Source organism: Vulpes lagopus, chromosome 18, assembly GCF_018345385.1.
Source record: "Vulpes lagopus strain Blue_001 chromosome 18, ASM1834538v1, whole genome shotgun sequence".
NCBI lineage: Eukaryota > Metazoa > Chordata > Mammalia > Carnivora > Canidae > Vulpes > Vulpes lagopus.
This window is the reverse complement of record NC_054841.1, coordinates 43,094,431-43,117,451: the sequence shown is the minus strand read 5'-3', so window position 1 is coordinate 43,117,451 and position 23,021 is coordinate 43,094,431. Positions and strand designations below refer to the sequence as shown.

At 41.3% G+C, this 23,021-nt stretch overlaps 1 protein-coding gene across 2 annotated transcripts in view; it reads right to left on the bottom strand.

The window, feature by feature from the left end:
* Positions 1–352: 352 nt before the first annotated feature.
* SEC23B (SEC23 homolog B, COPII coat complex component) overlaps positions 353–23,021 on the bottom strand; it is a 37,357-nt gene continuing 14,688 nt past the window's right edge. Inside the window, exons 10-21 of one of the 2 annotated variants that reach the window (XM_041733273.1) lie at positions 22,143–22,266; positions 20,513–20,593; positions 17,155–17,244; positions 16,418–16,524; positions 15,034–15,187; positions 12,255–12,332; positions 9,396–9,557; positions 7,741–7,827; positions 6,029–6,127; positions 5,598–5,753; positions 5,171–5,236; positions 353–815 (exon numbers count right to left, since the gene is read on the bottom strand). In XM_041733273.1, coding sequence (XP_041589207.1) covers positions 726–815; positions 5,171–5,236; positions 5,598–5,753; positions 6,029–6,127; positions 7,741–7,827; positions 9,396–9,557; positions 12,255–12,332; positions 15,034–15,187; positions 16,418–16,524; positions 17,155–17,244; positions 20,513–20,593; positions 22,143–22,266 — 1,294 coding nt within the window. In that variant the 3' untranslated portion in view covers positions 353–725. The remainder of the gene's footprint in view (positions 816–5,170; positions 5,237–5,597; positions 5,754–6,028; positions 6,128–7,740; positions 7,828–9,395; positions 9,558–12,254; positions 12,333–15,033; positions 15,188–16,417; positions 16,525–17,154; positions 17,245–20,512; positions 20,594–22,142; positions 22,267–23,021) is intronic. The other variant, XM_041733274.1, reaches the window with a different exon arrangement.

Below are 23,021 nucleotides of genomic sequence, written 5' to 3'. Positions count from 1 at the left end.
AGGGAACTGTCATTATAAATCTCTTTAAGAAAAGTTTTTTTTAAACCATGCATACATTACTTTGATTAAAAAACAGTGCCTGTTTAAAGTTATTTTACTTGATGCCCAAGATAAATGTGCTGTCACTCTGCTGCGGCCACTTAACTCAACAGCCACTCTTCATGGCTCCCTGGGCTGGAATGCTTACATGTGAGTTAGGTACAGTGAACTCCAAACAACACTGCCTTGATGATAGAGTCTCACATATTTCAAGCTTTCCCTTGGCTAATGTTTAGACAGAAAATGAGGATTAAGTTCAGGAAATATCTCTTGGGGGAGTCACTAAAAAACACATACATACACACAAAGAGACTTCAGGAAATCAAATTTGTATTAGCATTATTTTAGCCCATACTTTCTTTATCCAGATTTATTTCCTTTCTGATCATTACGACTTTCATATAAGTTGCCAAAATACATTACCTCTGATTTTATATAACTGTAAAATTAGGATACAAAAAGCATAAAAACATCTACAAGTACCAAAACCTTTATGACCTTACAATTTCATGATGCAGGAAAGGGGCACAAAATAAGGAATACAAATAAATTATAATCTAAAGAGTTACATACAATGTTTCCTTTATTTATTAAAATCCACAAGGAAAGTGAATGTTTCTAAGCTGTTATTAGCAATTATGAACACAACCCCATGTGCTCTTCTATGTTCTGCTCACATGTCCAGCCTAACAAGCACTGGAGACAGCCAGCTTCTTCAAATGATCCATGAACACCTGCAGGCTAACATCATCAGTTAGGATGGGTGCTCCTGTTTCCTGAAATTTAATGGGAAAGATTTATTGGCATGTTATCTTAAAAGCTGCTCAGAATTCATCAATTATTAAGGACTTTCCACCTCAGAACATTCAGTGTTACCATCTCTGCTAGGAGTACTCCCACCACTGCCATCCTCTGCATAGCTAACTATTCCACCAGTGGAAGCATAATTTCCTCACAGAACCCTTCTCTGACGCATGGAGATCAGGCCATCCCTGCCACTACAGGCAGTTCTGGGCATATGCCCTTCTCTGCCTTAACCCTCTCCATCGTTCTGCTGCCTTGTCCAGACTCTGGCTGCCCATCAAACATGAGCTCGTCTTCCCCATCGCTCTGCCTGCACCCAGCCCAATGCTCTTCATGCCCTGCTTACAACAGAAGTTTGTATGGTATATTTACCAATAAGTGGATCAGTATCTTCACTGAACAGATGGATATTTGTGATATCAGAAAATGTTTGTGATTCGTGTAATGTCAAGGGAAAAAGAACTGAACAGAAACCTTGATTTCTAGTAAGATCCCAAATTTGTAAAAAAAAAAAAAAAAAAGGTAAAAATATACAGGATATACATATTTCATACTACCTACAAAGAAGTGAGAAATAATTTAACTCTATTGATAGTGGCATTATATGTAATGTTAATTTCCTTTATTAATCTTTTCTTTAAAATATTCAAACTTTCCAAAATGATACTGTACTACTATTATGAAAATAAAAGCATGACTAAAATTTTATAAGAAGATGCCTTCCAGGAAGGAGTAGATGTGTTTTTCCCTATTCCTCCAATAAGTACAACTAAAAACCCTGGGTATTTTATATAAAACAAACATAAGAAGACTCTGAAAGGTGGAGAGAAGAGAGCAGACAATTCAAGGGCCTTGGGTCCCAAGAAACAACACAAGGTGAATCCCTTGGGTTTCCTTTTTGCCTTATATATCCCAGACCTGGAGCTGAAGAGGCGGACAATCAGCGGACACAGACAAAAACATGAGAGAAAGCCAACTCTCTTTAGCTAGCTAAAGGACCAGCATAGCCTTGCAAGACAAAAAAATGTTAAGTAATAACTCTGGTCAAAGATGGCAGAAAACACTGTGACCCCCACCCCCACCAGCAAAGGCTGAGCAAGCCCCTTAGACTCTCACTCTCACAAGACAGTAACAAGGAACCCTGACACCCCTACCAGGATACTCTCAGAGAAGGCCAAGTATGGCATGGGAAATTTCATTCCCCATGGCCTGGTGGATATTTCCCTATAGCCATGATATCTGTAGAGACCATTCGGGGAGCCTGTACTTCCACCTCAACCTGGCAGTAGTAAGATGTCCTCCGTGTCCCCTGTACTGGGACAGTCACTACCATCCAACACGAAGGCTGTCTCCACTGCAGGATCAGTGGAGACTAGGTGGGGATCTGGAACACCCACCCTCAGCCAGCAGTAACAATGAACTGTCCCCCACCCAGGTGTCAAGAGGCCAAAGGGAACCTGGTTTGCTACCTGGCAGTAATCAAACAATATCCTCCCCACTTCCCTCACAGAGCACCCAGAAAGACAAGACACAAAAAGGAAGAAAAAAAAGATATTCACAGTGGCAAGTAAGAAATACGCTGCCCCTATTTGTAGATGACATGATTATTTATGTTGAAAATCCCAAAGAATCTAAAAAAAGCCCCCTCCCAGATATAGTATGTGACTCAGGAAAGTCACAGTACATAAAATAAACATACAAAGATCAACGGTATTTCTATATATTAGCAATGAACACTGGTATACTGATATCAAAACTATAATACCATTCATAATCACTCAAAAAAAAGTGAAAACATTCAACACTAAAGAAGAAACCAAAGTAGAATGGAGAGTCATACTGAGTTCACATACTAGAAGGCTCAACACAGTGAAGATGTCAATTCTCCCCAAATTGATACAGAAGATTAATGTAATTCTTATCAAAATCCCAGCAAAAGTCTTTAAAGACTTAGGCAAGATAACTCTAAAATTCTCATGTAGAAGCAAAGGAACCAGAATAGCTAGGACAATTTTGAAAAAGAAGTTGAAGAAATCAGTCTCCTTGATTTGAATACTTACGATACAGCTATAGTAATCAAGGCAGTGGTATTGGTAGAGGGATAGAAACACAGATCAACATACAGAGAAGAAAACCCAGAAATGGACTCACTCAAATATGAGCAACTAACTGTTGACAAGATACAAAAGTAGTTCAGTGGAAGCAAGACAGCCTTTTCAACAAATGGTGCTGGAACAATGAGACACCATACATAAAAAATAAAACTAAGCCTCACATCTTATACAAAAATTAACTCAAAATGGATCACAGTATGAAATGGAAATATAAAGTTAGACAAACACAGGAGATCTTTGGGGTCTAGGGCTAGGCAAAGAGTTATTGGACTCGGCACCAAAAGCATGATCCATAAAAGGAAAACTGGTAAAGTGGACTTCATAAAAATTAAACACTTTTGCTCTTCCAAGACCCTGTGAAGAGGGTGTACAAAGAAGCTAGAGGTGAGAGAAAATACTTACAAAACCACATATTCAACAAAAGGCTAGCATGCAGAACATATAAAAAACATAAAACTCAATGGCAATAAAAGCAAATAATCCAATTATAAGATGGATAAAAGAGATTTGAAGAAAATATACAGATGGAAAAGAAGTACATGGAAAGCAGCTCCACATTATTAGCCACTAAGAATATAACTTAAAACCACAACATTACACCACTACACACCTACCGGAATAGCTAAAATCAAAATCCTGACAATCCCAAATGCTAGCAAGGATGTGGAGAAACTGGATCACTCCTACATTATTAGTGGGGATGTAGAAGGATGCAATCACTATGGAAAACAATATGGCAGTTTCTGAGACTGACTATGTGACTGCCATAACCCTGAGCAAATGTACTCCTGGGCATTTATCTTGGCGAAAGGAAGACTTCTGTTCATAAGAAATCTATACATGAATATTTATAGCAGCTTTACTCCTAATAGCCAGGAACTGTGAACAACCCAGATGTCTTCAACAGGTGAATGATTAAACAACTACAGGACACCAATATCACAGACTACTATTTGGCAAGTAAAAGGAAACAGATTATTGATTCATGCAACAATCTGGATGAATCTCTAGACAACCATACTGAGGGAAAAAAGCCAGTCCCCAAAGGTTACATACCATGCAATTTCACATACATAACTTTTCTTTTTTTTTTAAGGTTTTATTTATTTGAGAGAGAGAGCGCGTACATGTGCATGCATGTGAGCAGAGAGGACCAGAGAGAGCGATAATCTCCAGTGCACTCTGTACTGAGCACGGAGCCTGATGCAGGGCTCAATCCTACAGTCCTGATATCATGACCTGACCCGAAACCAAGACTGAGCTACCCAAGAGCCCCACATACCTAACACTTTTTTTTTTTTTTAAGATTTTATTTATTTATTTGAGAGGCAGGGAGAGAATGTGAGTGGGGAAGGAGAGGAAGAGAGAATCTGAAGCAGACTACACTGAGCACAAAGCCCGATGTGGGGCTATCTACGACCACAAGATCATGACCTGAGCTGAAACCCAAATTCTAGAAGTGGAGAACACAGCAGCAGTGGCCAGGTGTTAAGGAAGGGGTGGAGGCAAGAGGGAAAGGAGAGTGACTATACAAGGGGGAATGAGAAATCTTGTGATGATGGAAACGTGTACCTGGCCCATATCTATGCCAATATCCTGGCTGTGATACTGCATTACGGTTTTGCAAGATGTTCTCACTGGGGAACATGAGGGGAAGTGCACAGGGAATCTCTCTGTATTATTTTTCACAACTGCTTATAAATTTAAAATTACCTCAAAAGAAAAGTTTAATTTTCCAAAGTGTTTTAAGAAAACAGAGTGAAAGAGACTTAGTTGAGAGAACTATAAATGTTGAAAATAATTAAAGAAAACAGAGGCTTTTTCAGAAGGCAGAACCAGAGGTGAGCAGATGTTTTTGCCCTGCACCCTTGAGAGAGAGAGCAGAGTGTGCATGCGCGCGCAGGGGTGGGGGGTGGGGGGGAGGGTGTGGTTGGGGAAATGTTGCTGAGTCTATGAGAAGAGCCAAATGCAAGTCACACTAGTGTTTTGTCCTCTGGCCCAAATCTCTCATATTATGCTGTGTACTACAAAAGGGATCCACACAAGGTACCCCCTCCCGCCTCAGCTATGTTGTTCAAAGTTTGTTGTTGTTTTTTTTTACCCCCAGCAAAATACTTGAGTCATTCTGTCTGTAAGGCCAAAAGAGATGCATCTGGTAATGCATTTTTCAAAAAGCAATCTGGCCTCCTCCCAAATACCTGATAATTTCTTACCTGTCCCCAGGCATACAGGTTATTGTGTGTCTGAGATGGGTTCACTTTAGACAAAAGGAATCGAGCCTTTAAAAACAAGAAATTCAAAGGTTACAAGTGACAATATTAGTGTAGGAGAAAAAAAGTTCTTACCACATTTCTTTTGTTAAATTAGCATTTTCCTACCGCATAGGAACCCATTTATTTAGTATAAAGCCTGTAACTCTCCATTTATTATGGTTCCTAAAACATGAAATATGTTTTACTTTGGTAATACTCTACTTTCACATTAACCTTTTTCTACCACTCATTTAAGAAGTCCTATTCGGAAATTTGTCTGAATGTCAATTTATGTCACCACATAAAATGTTAACCATGCTATTTGGATTTATCACCATTTACATCATGAAACCAACAGAACACGAGAGCTGGAATTCAGCTCACTTACCTGGCTGCCTCCATGCTCCGTGTTAATATAACGTGGCATTGGGAAGCGTGCTTGCAGAATCTCTTGGGCATCATCCAGTGGTGCCTGCAGGAGGTGCTTGAAGTTTTCATACTCAGGCATGTCTTGGTACCCAGCTTTACGCCACTGGGCTATGGTCTGCACCAAAACAAACCAACCAAAACCACTGTGGAAACACTGAAATGATAATCTTCAAGAACACTCTTGACATTTTAACACTCCCACTGCCACACGGAACTCATTTCCAGTGAGGAAGTCATGTCAAGAATGACAAGTTGCAGCGGGGAGCAAAGGGGAGCTGGGTAGGCTAAGGATGAGTAAGCAAAGAGGTGGAGCCAGGACACCCCCCACCTACACAGTTATCTCAGAAATGCCAGAGCCATCAGTCACACATCTTCCCTAACTGTACATACCAAGTAGCTAAAAACACCCAGGGGATGGCTGTCCCAAGGAGCCACCCATCCTTTCCACTTCACTGCCACCACCGGGTCCAGCCTCTCATGTCCTTTCAGCTGGTAGGGAAAGGTATTTGTTGGCTTCCTGTGTAGAATCCATTCCCCTTTCTCCTTCCTAGGGGCTACACCTCTACACCCGACTCCAGTTCCTAGTGTCACAGATTCATCCCCAACTCCCCTGAGCTCTGAGTTGGCATACTCTTGGTAGGAGAGAAAAAAGCTGCAAGAATCAATACATGGATGTTCATTAGGCAAATAGAAGGCAAATACTACAGTATGGAAGGTAAAGCCTGTCCCCCCAGCTCAGCTAGCACCATGTCTCACCCTCTTTTATCCCCACTGGCAACTGCTCTAGAAAATGCCTTGTGCACTTACGCACACAAGAAATCAAGAAATATTCGCTGATTAATAGATCTTTATAAGCAATCAGAAGTGCTTTCATATGTTATTTAGGGGACACTAAAAAAGAAAACATTGGAGAAGGGAAATGATCGGAGGGTTTTAAAAACAGAACTGTTAGTCTGGTACCAGAAGGAGGATTCTCTTTAGATGCTTCCTTCTGCAGCCTGCTCTCCTCTTCTTCTCAGAGTTTCCAGCAACATTTTCAAGGTCTTAATTTCTGACTGGTAGCACAGAGGAAATGCCCATAAGCTTGTTTGGATCCAAGAGTTCATCAGAACACTTACAACCAGCAGGCTTGGGGCTTTTGGAGAGTGAGAACTCTGTCACTGTCTTTATCTTTAGAACCCATCATTTGCACACACACAGCATGCAATAAATGTGTGGATGAAGAGGACAGGGATTGTGGTCAGAATGTCTTTAAGGGGTGAGCTGAAGGCATAAATATCCACAGCATGATTATTGCCCTTATAGGAACCAGTGGGAACAGCAGTTGGTGACCCAATGGGCAAGTGGCTAGCAGAGTGAGTGTTAATATGCTGAAAAAAGTTAAAAAGTATAAAATGCATATTAGTATCAGAAAACTAATTCATCCTAAATTGTTAATAATATTCTGAAATACAACATATACCTTTGCAGGACATTTGAAATCAATGTCTAATGTAGAGACACTAGGAAGTCAAGTCAATCACCAAAGCAATTTATTGAAGGTAAAGAATGGACAACAGAAGGAAAAGAATGTATCAATGAACATAATGCTCAGTTAGAGGATTTTCTCCAGAGGAACTACTCACTTTCTTATGAAACCCCTTTGAGGAAGAAAGGGACTCTCCCCTGAAAGTCATTCACAGTTGTCCTAGGGACCCACATACTAGTGTAAGGGTCAGTGTGCTATGTTGTTTCATCAAAGAAAAACTTGAGACCTAAGCTTATTGTTTACTAGAAACTCTAACAGAACTCCAAAAGGACAATAGTGTGTTGGCTGAGGGAAAGTAAAGTGATCTTGCCTAACAACTCGAAAAGCAGTTAAGTTAGGACAATTTAGAAGGACCACCTGAGACTTATTTACAGGAAATGGAATTAAAATTACTATAGATACCAATACCCCTAGGGACCTGAAAAAAAAATTATCTAATAGAATAAAAGCCGCTATACTCATTCTAATAAACAGCAAGTCTTCTCAGCCCAAATTATTTCAAATGTCATAAAAACCTGAATGAATAAAAAGAAAGCCAAAACAATAGTAAGGAAATAAATTAATGTTTTCTTACCTCACCAAGATAAATGACAATTTGGAAGAAAGTATCCATCAGCAAAATTCTGTCAGCTAGAATGCTGCTACTGTCCAACAGTACTGGCTGAAGAAGAAGGCACAGAGACAACACCGGTCTTCCCCCTGGTCCCACATGGTGACCACCCCAACCCCCCACCCCCAACCTGGGGTGTCTCCAGGACAGTTACAAGGCTGGTTACCAATGGCACCCGGCACGGGGGTTCTCCCCATCTTTAAGGAGACTCCCGCTCTCTGCTCGGTAAGCAGTTCTGAGTATCAACTTCATATTAGAAAGAGGCTCCAAATAATCCCTCATCAACTGGGAAGAGAGATTAAGGACATCTTTTGCTCTAGGAACCAGAGTTAATTCCAAACATTCTCAGTTTTGTGTTAGAAATATATTTTAACTACTGGAGACACATTCTCTCAAATCTACTGCCATAGGGCACCTGAGTGGCTCAGTGGTTGCATGTCTGCCTTTGGCTCAGGTCGTGATCCCGGGGTCCTGGGATCCCGTCCCGCATCAGGATCCCCGGAGGGACCCTGCTTCTCTCCCTCTACCTATGCCTCTGCCTCTTTTTCTGTCTCTCATGAATAAATAAATAAATAAAATCTTAAAAAAAAGAATCTACTGCCATAAATGACTGACAATAGTGATGCCTACATAAAAAAGAACAGCTCTTTTTCTTTTTCTTTTTAAGAACAGCTTTTAAGACGAGTTTTAACAACTTATCACCAAACATGTTTTCATTATATTTCTACTTCAAAAATAAAAGTAATGTGTTAAGGAAAATTTGAAAATTTGTATCCAAGTCCAAAAATTATTCATAATTTATCTTCACATAGTTTGTAATTCTTATATGTTAAAAAAACACATAATTTGGGAAAGTTTCTATTTTGATTTTTTTTCACATTATTCTTTTTTTTTAGTAACATCTACACCTAATGAGGGCTTGAACTCATGACCCAGAGATCGAGTCCCAAGCTATGCCAACCCACCCAGACAGGCACTTTTTAAAATAATTAAATTCAATACTTGTATGTTTCTTTTCCTTTTTTTTTTTTAATTTTTAAGTAATCTCTACTTCGCAAGTAACTTCAATGTGGGGCATGAACTCATGACCCCAAGATAAAGGGTCACCTTCTCTACCAACTGAGTGAGCCAGGTTCCCCTTCATGTAACACCTTGATATTTTATCATATTACATAAACTTTGTAAATATTTCCTAGATTACTTACTCTCCTACTATTAAACACTTGGATTGTTTTCTATCCTTCTACAATAATAGCTCATTTTACTATTTCTTCGAACAACATTTTTTCTGTATAAAAGAGGATTTCCTTCAGGCACAAGGCATATACTGGGCCAAAGAATATGAACACGTTGAGAAAAAAAGTACCCACATATTTTATAAGTTTTTTTACATGTAATCCTGCCTTCCACAGACAGTAGGCATTCTTTATATGTCTTGTGAATTTTACCTATGTGCATTTCTTAATAATCAGAAATAATGTTAAATTACTATAAAGATTCAAAGTTTTTTTTTTTTTTTTTTACAGCTTTGGTCTAAGAGTAAACTGGCTGGGAAAGAAAAAAAAAAACACTCTTATTAGGTGATTCCAATTCTAAGAAAAGCATTCACTAAGCCTCACCTCTGGTGGCCCATGGAACGAATAGGAGTACAGAATGGGCTGGATCATGATGAGGGACTGAGTTAGATCCTGCCGGGCAAAATGGTGCCTATAATACGATGACTCATCAGGGCTGTTGTTAAACACTTGGAGAAATGGAGATCTTCGAAGATGGAACATGAACTGAATTTATAAAGAAAAAAAAAAAAAAGAAAATGCATACAGCTGTAACTTTCTTAGACACTCAGACAACAGTCTTGCCTTAGGTCTCTGAAAGAGAAGCACCACTTTCAGACACAGGTCTCTGAGTTCATGGAAGCAGAAAGAACAATGGTAGTACCAGGGCCTGGAGGAAGAGGGAATTGGAAGTTGTTATTGAATAAGTATAGTTTCAGTTTTGCAGGGCAAGAAAGTTCTGGAGATCTACTACATAGCAATATGAAGATATTGAAAATTACTGAACTGCATACTTTAAAAATGGTTAAAATGGCAAATTTTATGTGTTTTTCACCACAATTATAAACATTATTTTTCAGAAAGGGAGTGGGGCCCTTTGGGTATGTCAAAGCCTCCACATGTAAGGTGAAGGCAAAGCAGCATTTATTTCTGGGTCACTGGGCCAGGCTGGAGACAGAACATCTGCTCTAGAGAGGCCACAATACCATGAGGAAAAGGAACACTCCAGGCAGCCACAATAAAAAGTTGTGAGTACAATGCAAGTCAGTACTAGTAGGATGGGATGGGGAAGCAGGAGGCTTCCCAAGTCACTGGGAGCCATGCATGAGGAAGCCAGAGGGAGGGAGCTCCAGCTGCAGTAACAGATGAGAGGCTGGACTGCTGAGGACACAAGCTGCTGCACTGGCATCAGGGGTGCAAGTAACAGAGGGACAAATATGAGGCTGGAGAGGTGTGTTCTTTACTCTGAGATGCAGATGAGGTGTATGGCTGACTTTTAGCTCACTCTAGAGAGGTGTCAATACTTAAAAAAATAAAATAAAATAGGGTGCCTGGATGGCTCATTAAGCATCCAACTCTTGATCTCAAAAGTTCTGAGCTCAATCCCCACGTTGAAAGAAAAAAAAGAAAGAAAAAAGAAAAGAAAAGAAAAGAAGAGAAGAGAAGAGAAAAGAAAAGAAAAGACGTAAAGAGGTGCCAGAACATGAAAATGAGCTGCCCTGAGACATATAAAGACTGAGACTCCAAATATTGAACCATCGGTTTCTACATAACAATCATGGCTGATATTCAATACACCCTTTGTGCAAGGCACTTGATGAGAATGATTTAATCCTAACAAACCCACAAAGTAGGGTCTCTTACCATCCCTAGTTTATGGGTGAGCAAGCTGCAGAACAGGCAACTCACCCAAGGCCACTCAAACTGAGGAGCGGAACTGCTTTATTCCAGATATTTGGCTCCAGAGACTGGGTGCTTGACCTCTAACCTAGATGCCTCAGCAAAACAAATCTTACAAACCACTTCATTCAATGGTTTTCTAACTGTGCTCTTCAGTCTTATCAGGTCCCTTGGCCAAGATGGGGCGGGGGGTGCTCTGGCAGTACCCAGCGGCTAAGGGTGGTACATGGGCACAACTAGAGCAGCTGCAAGTCTATCTGCTTTAAATGTGCTGGCTTTTGAGGGGGTTCTCTCGGAGAAAGGATTCCACAGCCTTAATGAGACTGCAAACCACTTCTCTGGACCCATTCCTTCCTTATAAAATGGAAACCAATATCTATGGGGGTTCAAGACCTCATCCTGGATCAGCAGTAGCAGAGCCAGTGCTGGAACTCCACTTGAATTCTGGCAAGTCCAGAGCTCCTTACACAACACTGTAGAGCTTCAACTGCCCTAGCACAGGCCACAGGGGCACGCATCAGGGACCACAGAGCCCTGCCTTGGGCTGGGGGTCAAGTGAAATGACCCCTATGGCCCCCTGTTAGCCCTGAGAGTCCAAGCTATATAAGACAAGTTCATGACTGAAATCTGTGTCCCCTTTCCAAACTGAATAATCAAACAAATAATACCTACTAGAATATCTGAGTGCATGAAAGTTAAAAATGAAAGTTTTCTGCTTTCTACTTATTCATTATTAAGGCATCTTGGGGGGAAGGGAAAAAAGTTGGCTCTGCTTCCAGTTCAAGAAAGCTGCATTTGTGAAGGGACCACTTGAGAGCCGTGGGCCCCAGACGTGGAGCGGGCCTGCACCCACCAAACGTTAACGGGTGCCTGGCCTGGCAGTGACACTCTATCCACCTTGGTGTGCCATCCTCATGACCACCCACCATGCTAAGCCCTAACATCCTCATTTACAGAGGAGGATGGATGTTCAGGAGAAGCAAATGCATGGACTCCTGACAGCAGCTTCACACTGTGTGCACTTCTCTCCCTCCTCTCACTGCCCAAGGGCTCCCAGATGCCCAGCTTGTGCACAATGCACAGGAGCTGCTTCTTACTACTAACCCCCAGCTACGATACAGCACCATCACCAGACATGTCTCATTAAATATATGTCATTCTCTGGGGTCCCATTTTGTTATATTCACCTTCACATGTGCTTCACTTCCTTGAGTTGCTGCTGAGGTAGCTGCCTACCCAGAACCACTATAAAATAAAAGATCTTGCTGTGGCCTTCAGCACCGATCCTGTTTTACTTTTTCATGGGAATTGTGGAGCCACTATTTATCGTCTCTCCACATGTCATCTGTCTCCTGCAGGGCTGAGGCAGTGTCTCACACACAGTTGCAGTATCCATCCTGAACTGAACAACCTTCACTTATAGACGGAGCCTCAAAACACACCGATTCTTCACTTTAGCCTGGGAGCAGCAAGTATGATTTCTATCACAATTTATTCTCCAGTTGTTTAAAAAATACTTCTTACCTGAGGATACAGAGAGAAGGAATCTGATAACCTAAATGAAGTGGGGTCTTCTTTATTATACTGTCCAAACTTCTGACACTGTTGAAAGAAAACAGGAAAAAAAAGAGACAGAGAGAGAGAGAGACAAAGAAAGAAAGAAAGAAAGAAAGAAAGAAAGAAAGAAAGAAAGAAAGAAAGAAAGAAAGAAAGAAAGAAAGAAAGAAAGAAAAGAAAAGAAAGAAAGGAAAGAAAGAAAGAAAGAAAGAAAGAAAGAAAGAAAGAAAAAGAAGGCAAGAAAAAAGTCAAGTTAGTGTCACCTGGAAAAACCCTGGCAATGGGAGAGCTGCATCCCACTCTCAACTCTGACTGAGGGTCCGGACCAGAACTTCTTGGGCACAGCCAGGCAGACCCATCACCATCACGCAGGGTGTTGCTGAACAGATTCTGATTCTACAGACCCCGAGAGTTCCTGCATTTCTAAGCAGCTCCCAGGGAACAACACCAGACGACTGCTCTGACCAGTTGGTGGCTCGAGAAGCTCTCTCAGGCACCTTTTCCATAGGGAAAGCCTCTAAGTCTGGGACGCTACAGCTCAATCCTCTTCCTTCTTTCAAAGACAAGTTTCTGAACATTTTCTCTTCTCGTTTTTATTACCTCTTTGTTTCACACATCTCCTTGGCCTGTAGAGAATCGGACCTTCCAACACTGAAAGAAAACCCATCTCTGACAGTTACCCGCTGCTACCAAGTCCGATGACCTTGTATGGCTTTTACCTTCCTGGATTCCTCAGCACCACCAATCAAGTGGCTCCCCCAAGCTTTGTGAAATTCTCCTTCAGCCGCTAACATAGCATGTTCCTATTTCTCCTACCTAATCCTTCTCTGTCTTGTTCCATAGCCCTTCATCCTCCTACCTCCTAACTGTGGGTCCCTTAGAGGCTAGCTCTTGCCCCCTGCTCCCATCCTCACTGCCTCAGCTACAAGTAACAGGAGAGCCAGACTGATGTCATCCCCCCTCCAGTGCTGCCTCTAACCTGAGCTCCTATGGGAACTTCTACCCAACTACAGAACAGCTTCCCTTGGATGTACTTTCACAAGTTCACGAATAAAATAAATTGAATTTATCATATAAAAAAAAATTACTCCTTCCTTCACCCTTTCCCATCTTCTATCTCTTTTACCTCTCCATCATCCTTATAGTCACCCATACTCAAAACTTGTCGTTTTTTTTTTTTTTTAAGATTTTATTTATTTGTCTGAAAGAGGGAAATAATAGAGAAAAAGCACAAGCAGGAAAGGGGCAGAGGGAAAGGCAGAAGCAGGCTCCCTACCAAGCAGAGTGCCTGATGCAGGGCTCAATCCCAGGACCTCGATATCATGACCTGAGCCAAAAGCAGATGCTTAACTGAGCCACCCAGGCTCCCCAAGTCAATGCTGATTTTTTGGTTTTTGATTTCACGTACAGTTTGAGCAAGTTTTAGCAGTTCTTCTTTCAGCATACATCCGGATTCCAAACTTTTTTCTCCTCCCCTCCAACTGTCCTACCACCACCTGGTTGCCGCTCCCTTGAGCTTGCAGCATCCTCCACTCCTCTCCCTGGCAGAAGCCTTTTACCTTCCAGTTTATTTCATATGGTTATGGTGAATGTAAACATAAGCCATCATGCTGATGGCATGTCCCTGCTTAAAAAATCACACCTAGGCAGCACCATCCCCAAGCAACATTAAGGCAATGACATACTTTAAAATCCAGGCATTCTGATAGAATTGTTGAATCACTATGTAGTGCGCCTGAAGCTAAAATTATGTTGTATGTCACCCATACTTCAAAATAAAAATTAGGGCAGCCCTGGTGGCGCAGCGGTTTAGCGCCGCCTGCAGCCCAGGGTGTGATCCTGGAGACCCCGGATCGAGTCCCACATTAGGCTCTCTCTGTATGACGCCTGCTTCTCCTCTGCCTCTCTCTCTCTGTCTCTATGAATAAATAAATAAAATCTTTAAAAAAAATTAAAATTAAAATAAATTCATAAGTAAAATAAAGCACTCTACAATTAAGCCACACCTTCACTGCTTCTCCTCACCATACAATCTGTGCTCCCATGGTTTCTCCAGGTCCCCAGCATAAGTTGAAATGCACAGCCTGTCCCATAAGCTTATTAATGCTTTCCTTGTTTAAATTACTTGTGTTTGTCTCCTAATTAGACCCAGAATAACACATGAGGCATCTCTACACTCACTGGGGCCATGGACTCCTATTGCTAAAAAAAACCCTCTAAAATCTGAAAGGAGAATATAGAACCACAGCATCCACAGGGGCTCATCTAAATCTACACAAATTTGCATCCTTCTCTAAATGTCCTGTGAGGGATGCCTGGGTGGCTCAGTGGTTGAGCGTCTGCCTTTGGCTCAGGGCATGATCCCGGAGTCCTGGGATCGAGTCCCACATCGGACTCCCTGCATGAAGCCTGCTTCTCCCTCTGCCTGTGTCTCTGCCTCTCTCTCTGTGTGTGTCTCTCATTGAATAAATAAATAAAATCGTTTAAAAAAATTAAATAAACAAACAAATAAATAAATAATGTCCTGTGAGTCTTGTTTTTCCCCATGACGTAAGTCCTTGAGGGGAAAATGCACGTGTAATACTTCTCTGGTCACGCCCAGAACGTCTAGTGTTTGGCATAAGGTAAGCAACAAAAAGTGCTTGCTGACTGACTGGATGAAAATATAGGCATAAGTACCAGTTTTCTTTTCTTAAACACAGAGCAGAGATTACAACTGAACCTGGTGACACAGTTCCTAACTCACCAGTCGGATGAGCTGTCGGTCCAGCCACCGGAGCACATCGGGCCCCTCCTCTGATTCCGCACGGAATACTCCCAGTCGAGCCATCAAGACTGCTGCAGCCTCCTGGTCAAATGCTGCTTCTATGTGCCTGAGCTGGCTCTGTGCATCTGCCCAACTGACAAATCCAGGATTAGTGCCATACTTAACGACTTGAGAGAGACCAGAAAGTCAGCCTTCCAGTAAGATAAAGACACCTAAGTCCCACTCCTTCATCTAAGGTGACATAGATCAGAACTGCAATGTCAGTAAGGAACCAACAGTTTTACACACATTTTCATTTATCCTCATGTGATCTCTGAAGGCTTTAAGAGCAAAGAAAAAATTACAGAGAACTTCCCAACGTTCTACAAGATAGCATAAGAACAAGACACTCTCCTTACACTATTAGGGAGAATACAGATTAGCTTTTTAAAAGAGTAGTTTCACAGGATACAAAATTCTACTTTTGTGAAGTAGCTGGAAAGAAATACTCAACATACATAAAGATCTAAACACATGAATGCAGCACTGTTGGAAGGAAGGTAGGATCTGAAATTCCTTTAAGAGACAAGTGATACATGCCATCCAAACCATGCAATGCTATGCAGCCATTACAGGGAATGAACAGCTTGTATGTATTAAGAGGGAAGATGTCCCTAACACATTACTGAAAAAAGTTTATAAACATGCCAACATAAGAAGTTATACATGGGGATCCCTGGGTGGCGCAGCGGTTTGGCGCCGGCCTTTGGCCCAGGGCGCGATCCTGGAGACCCCGGATCGAATCCCACATCAGGCTCCCGGTGCATGGAGCCTGCCTTCTCCCTCTGCCTGTGTCTCTGCCCCTCTCTCTCTCTCTCTCTGTGACTCTCATAAATAAATAAAAATTAAAAACAAAACAAAACAAAAAAAACCTTTAAAAAAAAAAAAAAAAGAAGTTATACATGCACAATATACACACATATGACCTAGAACTCCATGGAAATGGGCCTGTGAAGATAACACCAGTGCAATAGCATTTCACCTCTGGGGAAAGTGGGTAAAGAGATTCATTCTTCATATACTTATGAGCTGCTTGAATTTTTTACAAGGAGGATGTATTTATGGGCTACTTACCTGAAAATAATAAAACTTAATTTTTAATTAACTTATTCCTACCAAAAGAGGATTCTTCTAGCCAAGTGCCTGCAGGCCTAACTAGGTTGGCCAGCAATGCCTCTTCCTCTTCCCCCTCCTCTGATCAAATAAACCAGTGAGGACTGGTGAGAACCACTTAATGGAATTACAAAGATAAACTAAAAGATGCTAAATTATCTCTTCAAAGGAAAAACACTGGTGGCCGAATAGAAAAGCTGGGACTGCTCACTTTCTGGCAATGGTGGTCACACGGATGCGTCTCTGGGTGCTGGAGTGTTGATACTGCGTGACAAACTGGATGGCGCCTCTGCCTCCTTGGGGGACGGGGGCGTTGTGCTGCAGGCAACAGGCCATACACCTGGTTACTGTTACAGGTATGACTCAAACACAAAGGGTCACAGCACCCCCTGTGCTCTTCCCAAAACAACTGACACAGTAGTGACAGAGTGGTCCTTGATGCATTCTGAATGGTACACTTAAAATCTGGGCATTTCACTCTACATAACTTTTACCTCAAAAAAAAAAAAAAAAAGCATAAAAAATAAGATTGATAAATAGAATATGGCAAAGCAAAATAAATATAGTAAAATATTAACTACAGAATCCAAGTGACAGGTATACAAATACTGACTGTACAGTTCTTTCCATTTTTCTGTAAATTAGAATTGTAAAAAATGGAATACTGGGGAAAAAACTGACACTCAAAAATTCACGAACATTAAGAAGGCCAGTAAAAGCTATTCCCCTTCTGATAAGCTTAGCAGTCCAACAATTTAAGTGATAAAAGCAATGTGCCATCTGACTCTGACCAAACCCTGAGAGGAAAATAAAGATCATGCTGGACTGGTTTCAGGCAAACACAAGGTGGAAGTAGCATCACTCTAAAGAAGCCAGCAGCCAACAGTCTGTGATAAATCAGAAAACACAACACTGACACATGAATACTCATGAAGAAATCCAACTCACCTGGTTGACTACTTCAAAATAGATGCCAAGTGTAGATGTGGGATCCAGGCCACAGATTTTCCACTGATTCGTGCCACCAACACCAAGTTCCTAGGGTGAAAAGAGGAATAAAAAAAAAAAAAAAAAAAAAAAAAAAAAAAAAGCTACTGCTTTGGTTAATTAATAATAAAAAGTACTGACTCTAAGAACGGTAGGCTACTTAGATCACCTCATTCCAAATGAAAATTTTAATTTAGGGACACCTGGGTGGCTCAGCAGTTTAACATCTGCCTTCGGCCCAGGGCGTGATCCTGGAGTCCCAGGATCGAATCCCACATTGGGCTCCCTGCATGGAGACTGCTTCTCCCTCTTCCTGTCTCTGCCTCTCTCTCTCTTCTGTGTCTCTCATGAATAAATAAAATATTTTAAAATTTAAATTTAAAAGTACAATTAAAAGCCAGAATAAGATTTAAGATTTATTACAGACCTCTAAAATTAAGGATTTTTATTTTTTAGATTTATCTATTTATTAGAGAGCCAGCAAGTGAAGGGAAGGGCAGAGGGAGAGAGAGAATCTCAAGCAAACTCCAGGAAAAAAAAAAAAAAAAAGAAAGAAAGAAAGAAAGAAAGAAAGAAATCAAGAGGAGTAGAGGAAAATGAAAAAAGAAAATTTTCACTCTTCTATCAGCACAAACACCTCAGCAGGCCAGAAACCTTCCAGAGCCCCAAAAATACATTTTCTCCCTACCAGACAAATTCCTTATGTAAGCATTTACTATGCTTTTACCAGAGCAAATACAAAGATGAGATCAGGAAATTGCCATTTTATAACCTCCGATGAAACAATGATTCGGGTAAGAATAATCAATGGATGCTAAAACCATCAGGTGGAAAGGTGGCTGGCACACGGAGTATTCCTATTTTGCCACAATCTCGTTCAACAGATTTTTTTTTAAGATTTTATTTATTTATTCATAAGATACTGAGAGAGAGGCAGAGACACAGACAGAGGGAGAAGCAGGCTCCCTGCAGGAAGCCCAAAGTGGGACTTGATCCAGGGACCTCGGGATCAGGCCCTGAGCCAAAGGCTCAACCGCTGAACCACCCAGGTGCCCCTCGTTCAACAGACTTCTTGCTAATGGCAAAAAAGGAAATGTGCCCTTGTGACAGTAAGACATGGGTCAGTCATCACCTTCACACAGTCTAACTCAGTGCCACTAACACGTGACTGGACAGAAGTGCCTCTTGAAGAAACACACATGAAGTGTAAGACCACTCAGGAACTGTGGTGGATAAAAAGGTCTAACCTGAATCTAATTGCTAATCTAACTTCCACCTTACAGAAAATATAGGAAGGATAGAAACCAGTTCACCACCACTACAAGGAAACAATCCCATACAGCAAGAATATGCAATACTTTATTGCAGAAGACACCAGTGCTTGGCACGATCTATTCAACAAATCAATGTCATCAAATAAAACAAGCAAAAACCCCTGAGGAACAGGAAGACTGTTCCAAATTTTAAAAGACTAAGGATAGAGACACCTGGGTGGCTCAGGGGTTGACCGTCTCCCTTTGGCTCAGGGTGTGATCCCAGAGTTCCAGGATTGAGTCCCACATTGGGCTCCCTGCATGGAGTTTGCTTCTTCCTCTGTCTCTGTCTGTCATGAATAAATAAATAAAATCTTAAAAAAAAAAAAGACTAAGGCTATATTATGCTAGATGCAATACTGGTTAGAGGGTGGAAAAAACCGCTCTGAAGGGCATTTGGGGAGAAATTAGGAAAATATGACTAGACATGGATGGTATTAGCAAATTATTGTTTTCTTAGGTTTGCTATAATGTTGTGGTAGGAGAACATCCTTAATTTTAGAAGGTGCACATTGAAAGATTAAGTGTCATGACGTCTACAGCATGTTGTTTCAAGGTTCTGTGAAGCATGATAAAGTGAACATGGCAGAGAGATAATGACCAGCTAGATAGAGCAAATAATGCAAAGAAAGAGGACAAGTATAACTAAATGTTAACAAGTGCTGACTCTAAATGGTGCGTATGCAGGACTCCTCACACTCTTCTTTAAGCTTCTCTATATGTTGAATTTATTTCCCCCTTTGCATCCTCCAATTCCCATCCCCAAATCTCATGGCTGATCTCTACCGGATGCTAGAACAGCTAATCAGCTCATACTGATTCATAAAAATCATCTTCTTAGGCAGATTTTAAGTCTATGGAACCTATTTTAGAACCTTCTGACACCCTGCCGGGAATTGGGGGTACAAGTCCCCAAGTACACTGGGGAAATGAGGGACTCCTTAGACAGGCTTTGGGCAGCTACCCGCCTAACCCAAGGGACTACAGGAATATTCTCTTGATCAAATCACTTTGCATCTGGCAACTTCAACAAAAGGTTAACCAAAGTAGTCACTAAGTCAATGTTCACTGCTAATAAAGACAAAGTGAGGATGTGAAAAATGTAATCTGGCATGAGCTTTCACTGTGTCAGGGGCTCTTCTGAGCATTCTACCTGAACTTACTCCTTTAGCTCTTCCAACAGCGCTCATCAAGTGAGGTACATTACTATCCCCACTTTCCAGATAAAGACTCAGTTGAATCCCAGAGCAAGTAAGTATGTTGTCCGGGCCACAAGATTGGCACGGGCAGATCTGTGCCCTTGTATCCATGTCTGGCTCTACACACCACCATCTCGCTGAAAAGAACAAGGGAAGGATGGGATTGGGACAATCCCAGCCCAGAACCACCCTGGACAGGCCTCACTGGACACAATGGTTTGTTCTCCTGGCAGCTAAAATACAAGCAGAGGAAGTGAGCCACCAGCAAAACCACCTCACCACCAGTGTAACTTAACTGAGTTCACATATTCTGAAAATTTCTTACCCAAAGAACACAGCTATCTGTATACACAACAGTGTCATTCATGCCCAACCAATTCAAAATGGTCTCTGAGAAGTGAGACAAAGGTTTGTCCCTAAGGGCAACAAGCACAGAGGTTTATTCCTGAAGGATCTTGCTGAATGCCTTGCTGGTTAAAAAGAACAGGTGTATGGCTCACCGGTAGACACACAAGGACAGTGGGGTTAGGGGAACCTGGGCTCTAGCTCCTCTTATCAGCTCTGTCTTGCCTAGACAGCAAGATACTTGGCCCCTCTGACCCTCTCTCTGACCCTCTAGATAGATGGATGGATAGACAGGTATGACAACCACATCTCAGAGCTGTGGTCATCATCAAGAGCTGACCCTTCTCCCCTCATCAAAGACACATCCCAACAAGTGACAGGATCTAAGACTACCCTGCTCTGACATTTCTAATGGGTTAAATCCTGAGGCATAGGAGATGAGGATGATGGAGCTTTCCTTACGTTTTCTGACACACATGGTCCTTTCACATTCAGAGACACACAAGGACCAATGGCTCCTGCAACTTTCAGTTCCCGAGAAGTCTAAAAGGGAAATACACAAGAATATAAAGTTAAAATTCATGCAGAACTGCCCTCCCACAAAAGACATAGCTAAAACTTCCAGGAAAAATAGGGGACCATTATCATTCCGCCAATAAGAAATCCTACGTGGATCAGGCTCTTACAAGCTTTTCCATGCCCACTATGATCTGATGCAAACTTTAATAAAATTCTCCTTTTAAACTGCATTAACTTTGTTCCAAATATGATGCAGCATTTTCAACTCTCCCACCTCTGAAATTTTTTTTAAACAAAGGATTTGCTTTACTTTTTTTTTTCTAAGTTTATTTACTTAAGTAATCCCTATACCCAACATGGAGCTCAAATTTACAACCCCGAGATTAAGAGTCTCATGCTCTTCTGATTGAGCCAGCCAGGTACTCCCCCGACTTTGAAATGATTATACCCATAGAAAATAACTCTAACAATACTACATTTTTTTCCAATCCCATAAATAATTACTTATAATTTCTCATCAGTGAATATACTGTTTTATGTTACTTTAAAATTACTTAATTCATAAACTCCAACATAAAGACAAGGCCAATGTACTTAGACTTTAAAAGCTCAATTCGTGGGGATCCCTGGGTGGCTCAGCAGTTTAGCGCCTGCCCAGGACGTAATCCTGGAGTCCTGGGATCGAGTCCCACATCAGGCTCCCTGCATGAGCCTGCTTCTCCCTCTGCCTGTGTCTCTGCCTCTCTAAAGAAATAAAATCTTAAAAATAAATAAATAAATAAAAGCTCAATTCGTTAAAGTCTGTTCTTCAACTTAAAAAAATAATAATTCAAACATTCGAGAAGACTGTTTAAAGTTTAATCTAAATGATTTAATGAGGGGATCCCTGGGTGGCTCAGTGGTTTGGCACCTGCCTTTGGCCCAGGGCGCGATCCTGGAGTCCCGGGATCGAGTCCCGCGTCGGGCTCCTGGCATGGAGCCCGCTTCTCCCTTCTCCTGTGTCTCTACCTCTCTCTCAATCTCTGTGTCTATCATGAATAAATAAATAATCTTTAAAAAAAATAAAAAAATAAAAGATTTAATGATTATCTCCAATTCTCAAAGCAGTAATGCTAATCCTATCATGTAACAGCTCCTTCTAATGTTTTCTCAAGAAAAAAACAAGATCACGCTCATAATGCTGCATTATTTTCCTGTTCTCTGGCTGGCCTGCAGGCAGGTGCTACTAAATATCAACACAGTTCTGTGAATGTGGTGACCCATGTGGGCAAGGCAGGGTGGAGGGGCACTCAACACCACGTGGTTGCTTGCCTCTGTGCTCAGGCCCCACCCTTCTTAGATGGGCTGTCCTAGAGCAGAGCCTGCAGGGGAATCAGACAGCACTTTGGAACGTTAATTAATATACAGGTCATCTTCAAGAAGCAAAGGGACAGAATCAATATACCTTGCTCAACTATTTTGCTGGGAACCTTTTAATTTACCGTTAGATGCCTGTGTCCAGCAAAGTAGGCTTCTACATATCTGACTACTAAGAACACTAATCCTCCGTTCAAGAGTTAGAAAGCCATCATACCTTCACTTCCAATGTAGCACCAAATGCCATGCGGAAATCTCCATTGAAATCTTTACTAAAAATTCTTTGGAATGTCTGTTTGAAGAGAGAAGTGTTGAAAGAGTCTCCCATCACCATGTGGCCTCTAGGAAGAAAAGAAGAAAGTGAATGTTTAGGATGACTGAATGCCATTCAGATGCTTCCTTGGTGTTCACAGTAACTGAAAGAAGGAAAAAAAACACATCCATGAAGGTGCTACTAACTCAAATGGGAGACGGCAAGTTCAATTTGTACTTAGAAGAGACACTGTTTTCAAAATATCAAAGACAGGACTCTCTAGAACAGTTCTAAATCTTTACCACAGTGATGGTTACACACATCTATAGGTGGTACAGTCTCATACTATGGATACCCACACATTAAAAAAAATGAGCACCGACACAAACTGGTGAAATCCAAGTAGGGACTATAATACAGTTCATTTTATCATACCAATGTCAGTTCCTGGTTGGGACACTGCACTACAGTTCTGTAAGATGCTACCGCTGGGAGCTGCCAGGTAGAATAGTATGGGCAGGCCTCTCTGTACTATTTTTGTAATTTCTTGTGAATCTGAATTATTTCAAAAGAAAGAGAAAACAAAAAAACCCTTCAATGATAAACCCACAGGCTTAACAGGTTATCTACTGAGAAAACGAGTCCAGCTCACCTCATTCTCCTCTGGTAGGGGAAATACCCAAGCCTGCCGGAAATCTTTCTCAAGTTAATTCACTGCCTCAAAACATTGAGTCTTCGGCTGTACGTGAATTATTATATTCTAGCCTTTTTGGAGTTAGAGGAAAATACTGTTCAAAATTTCAGTTCACATATTTGGGCAGATAAACACAGCATGATGCCAGC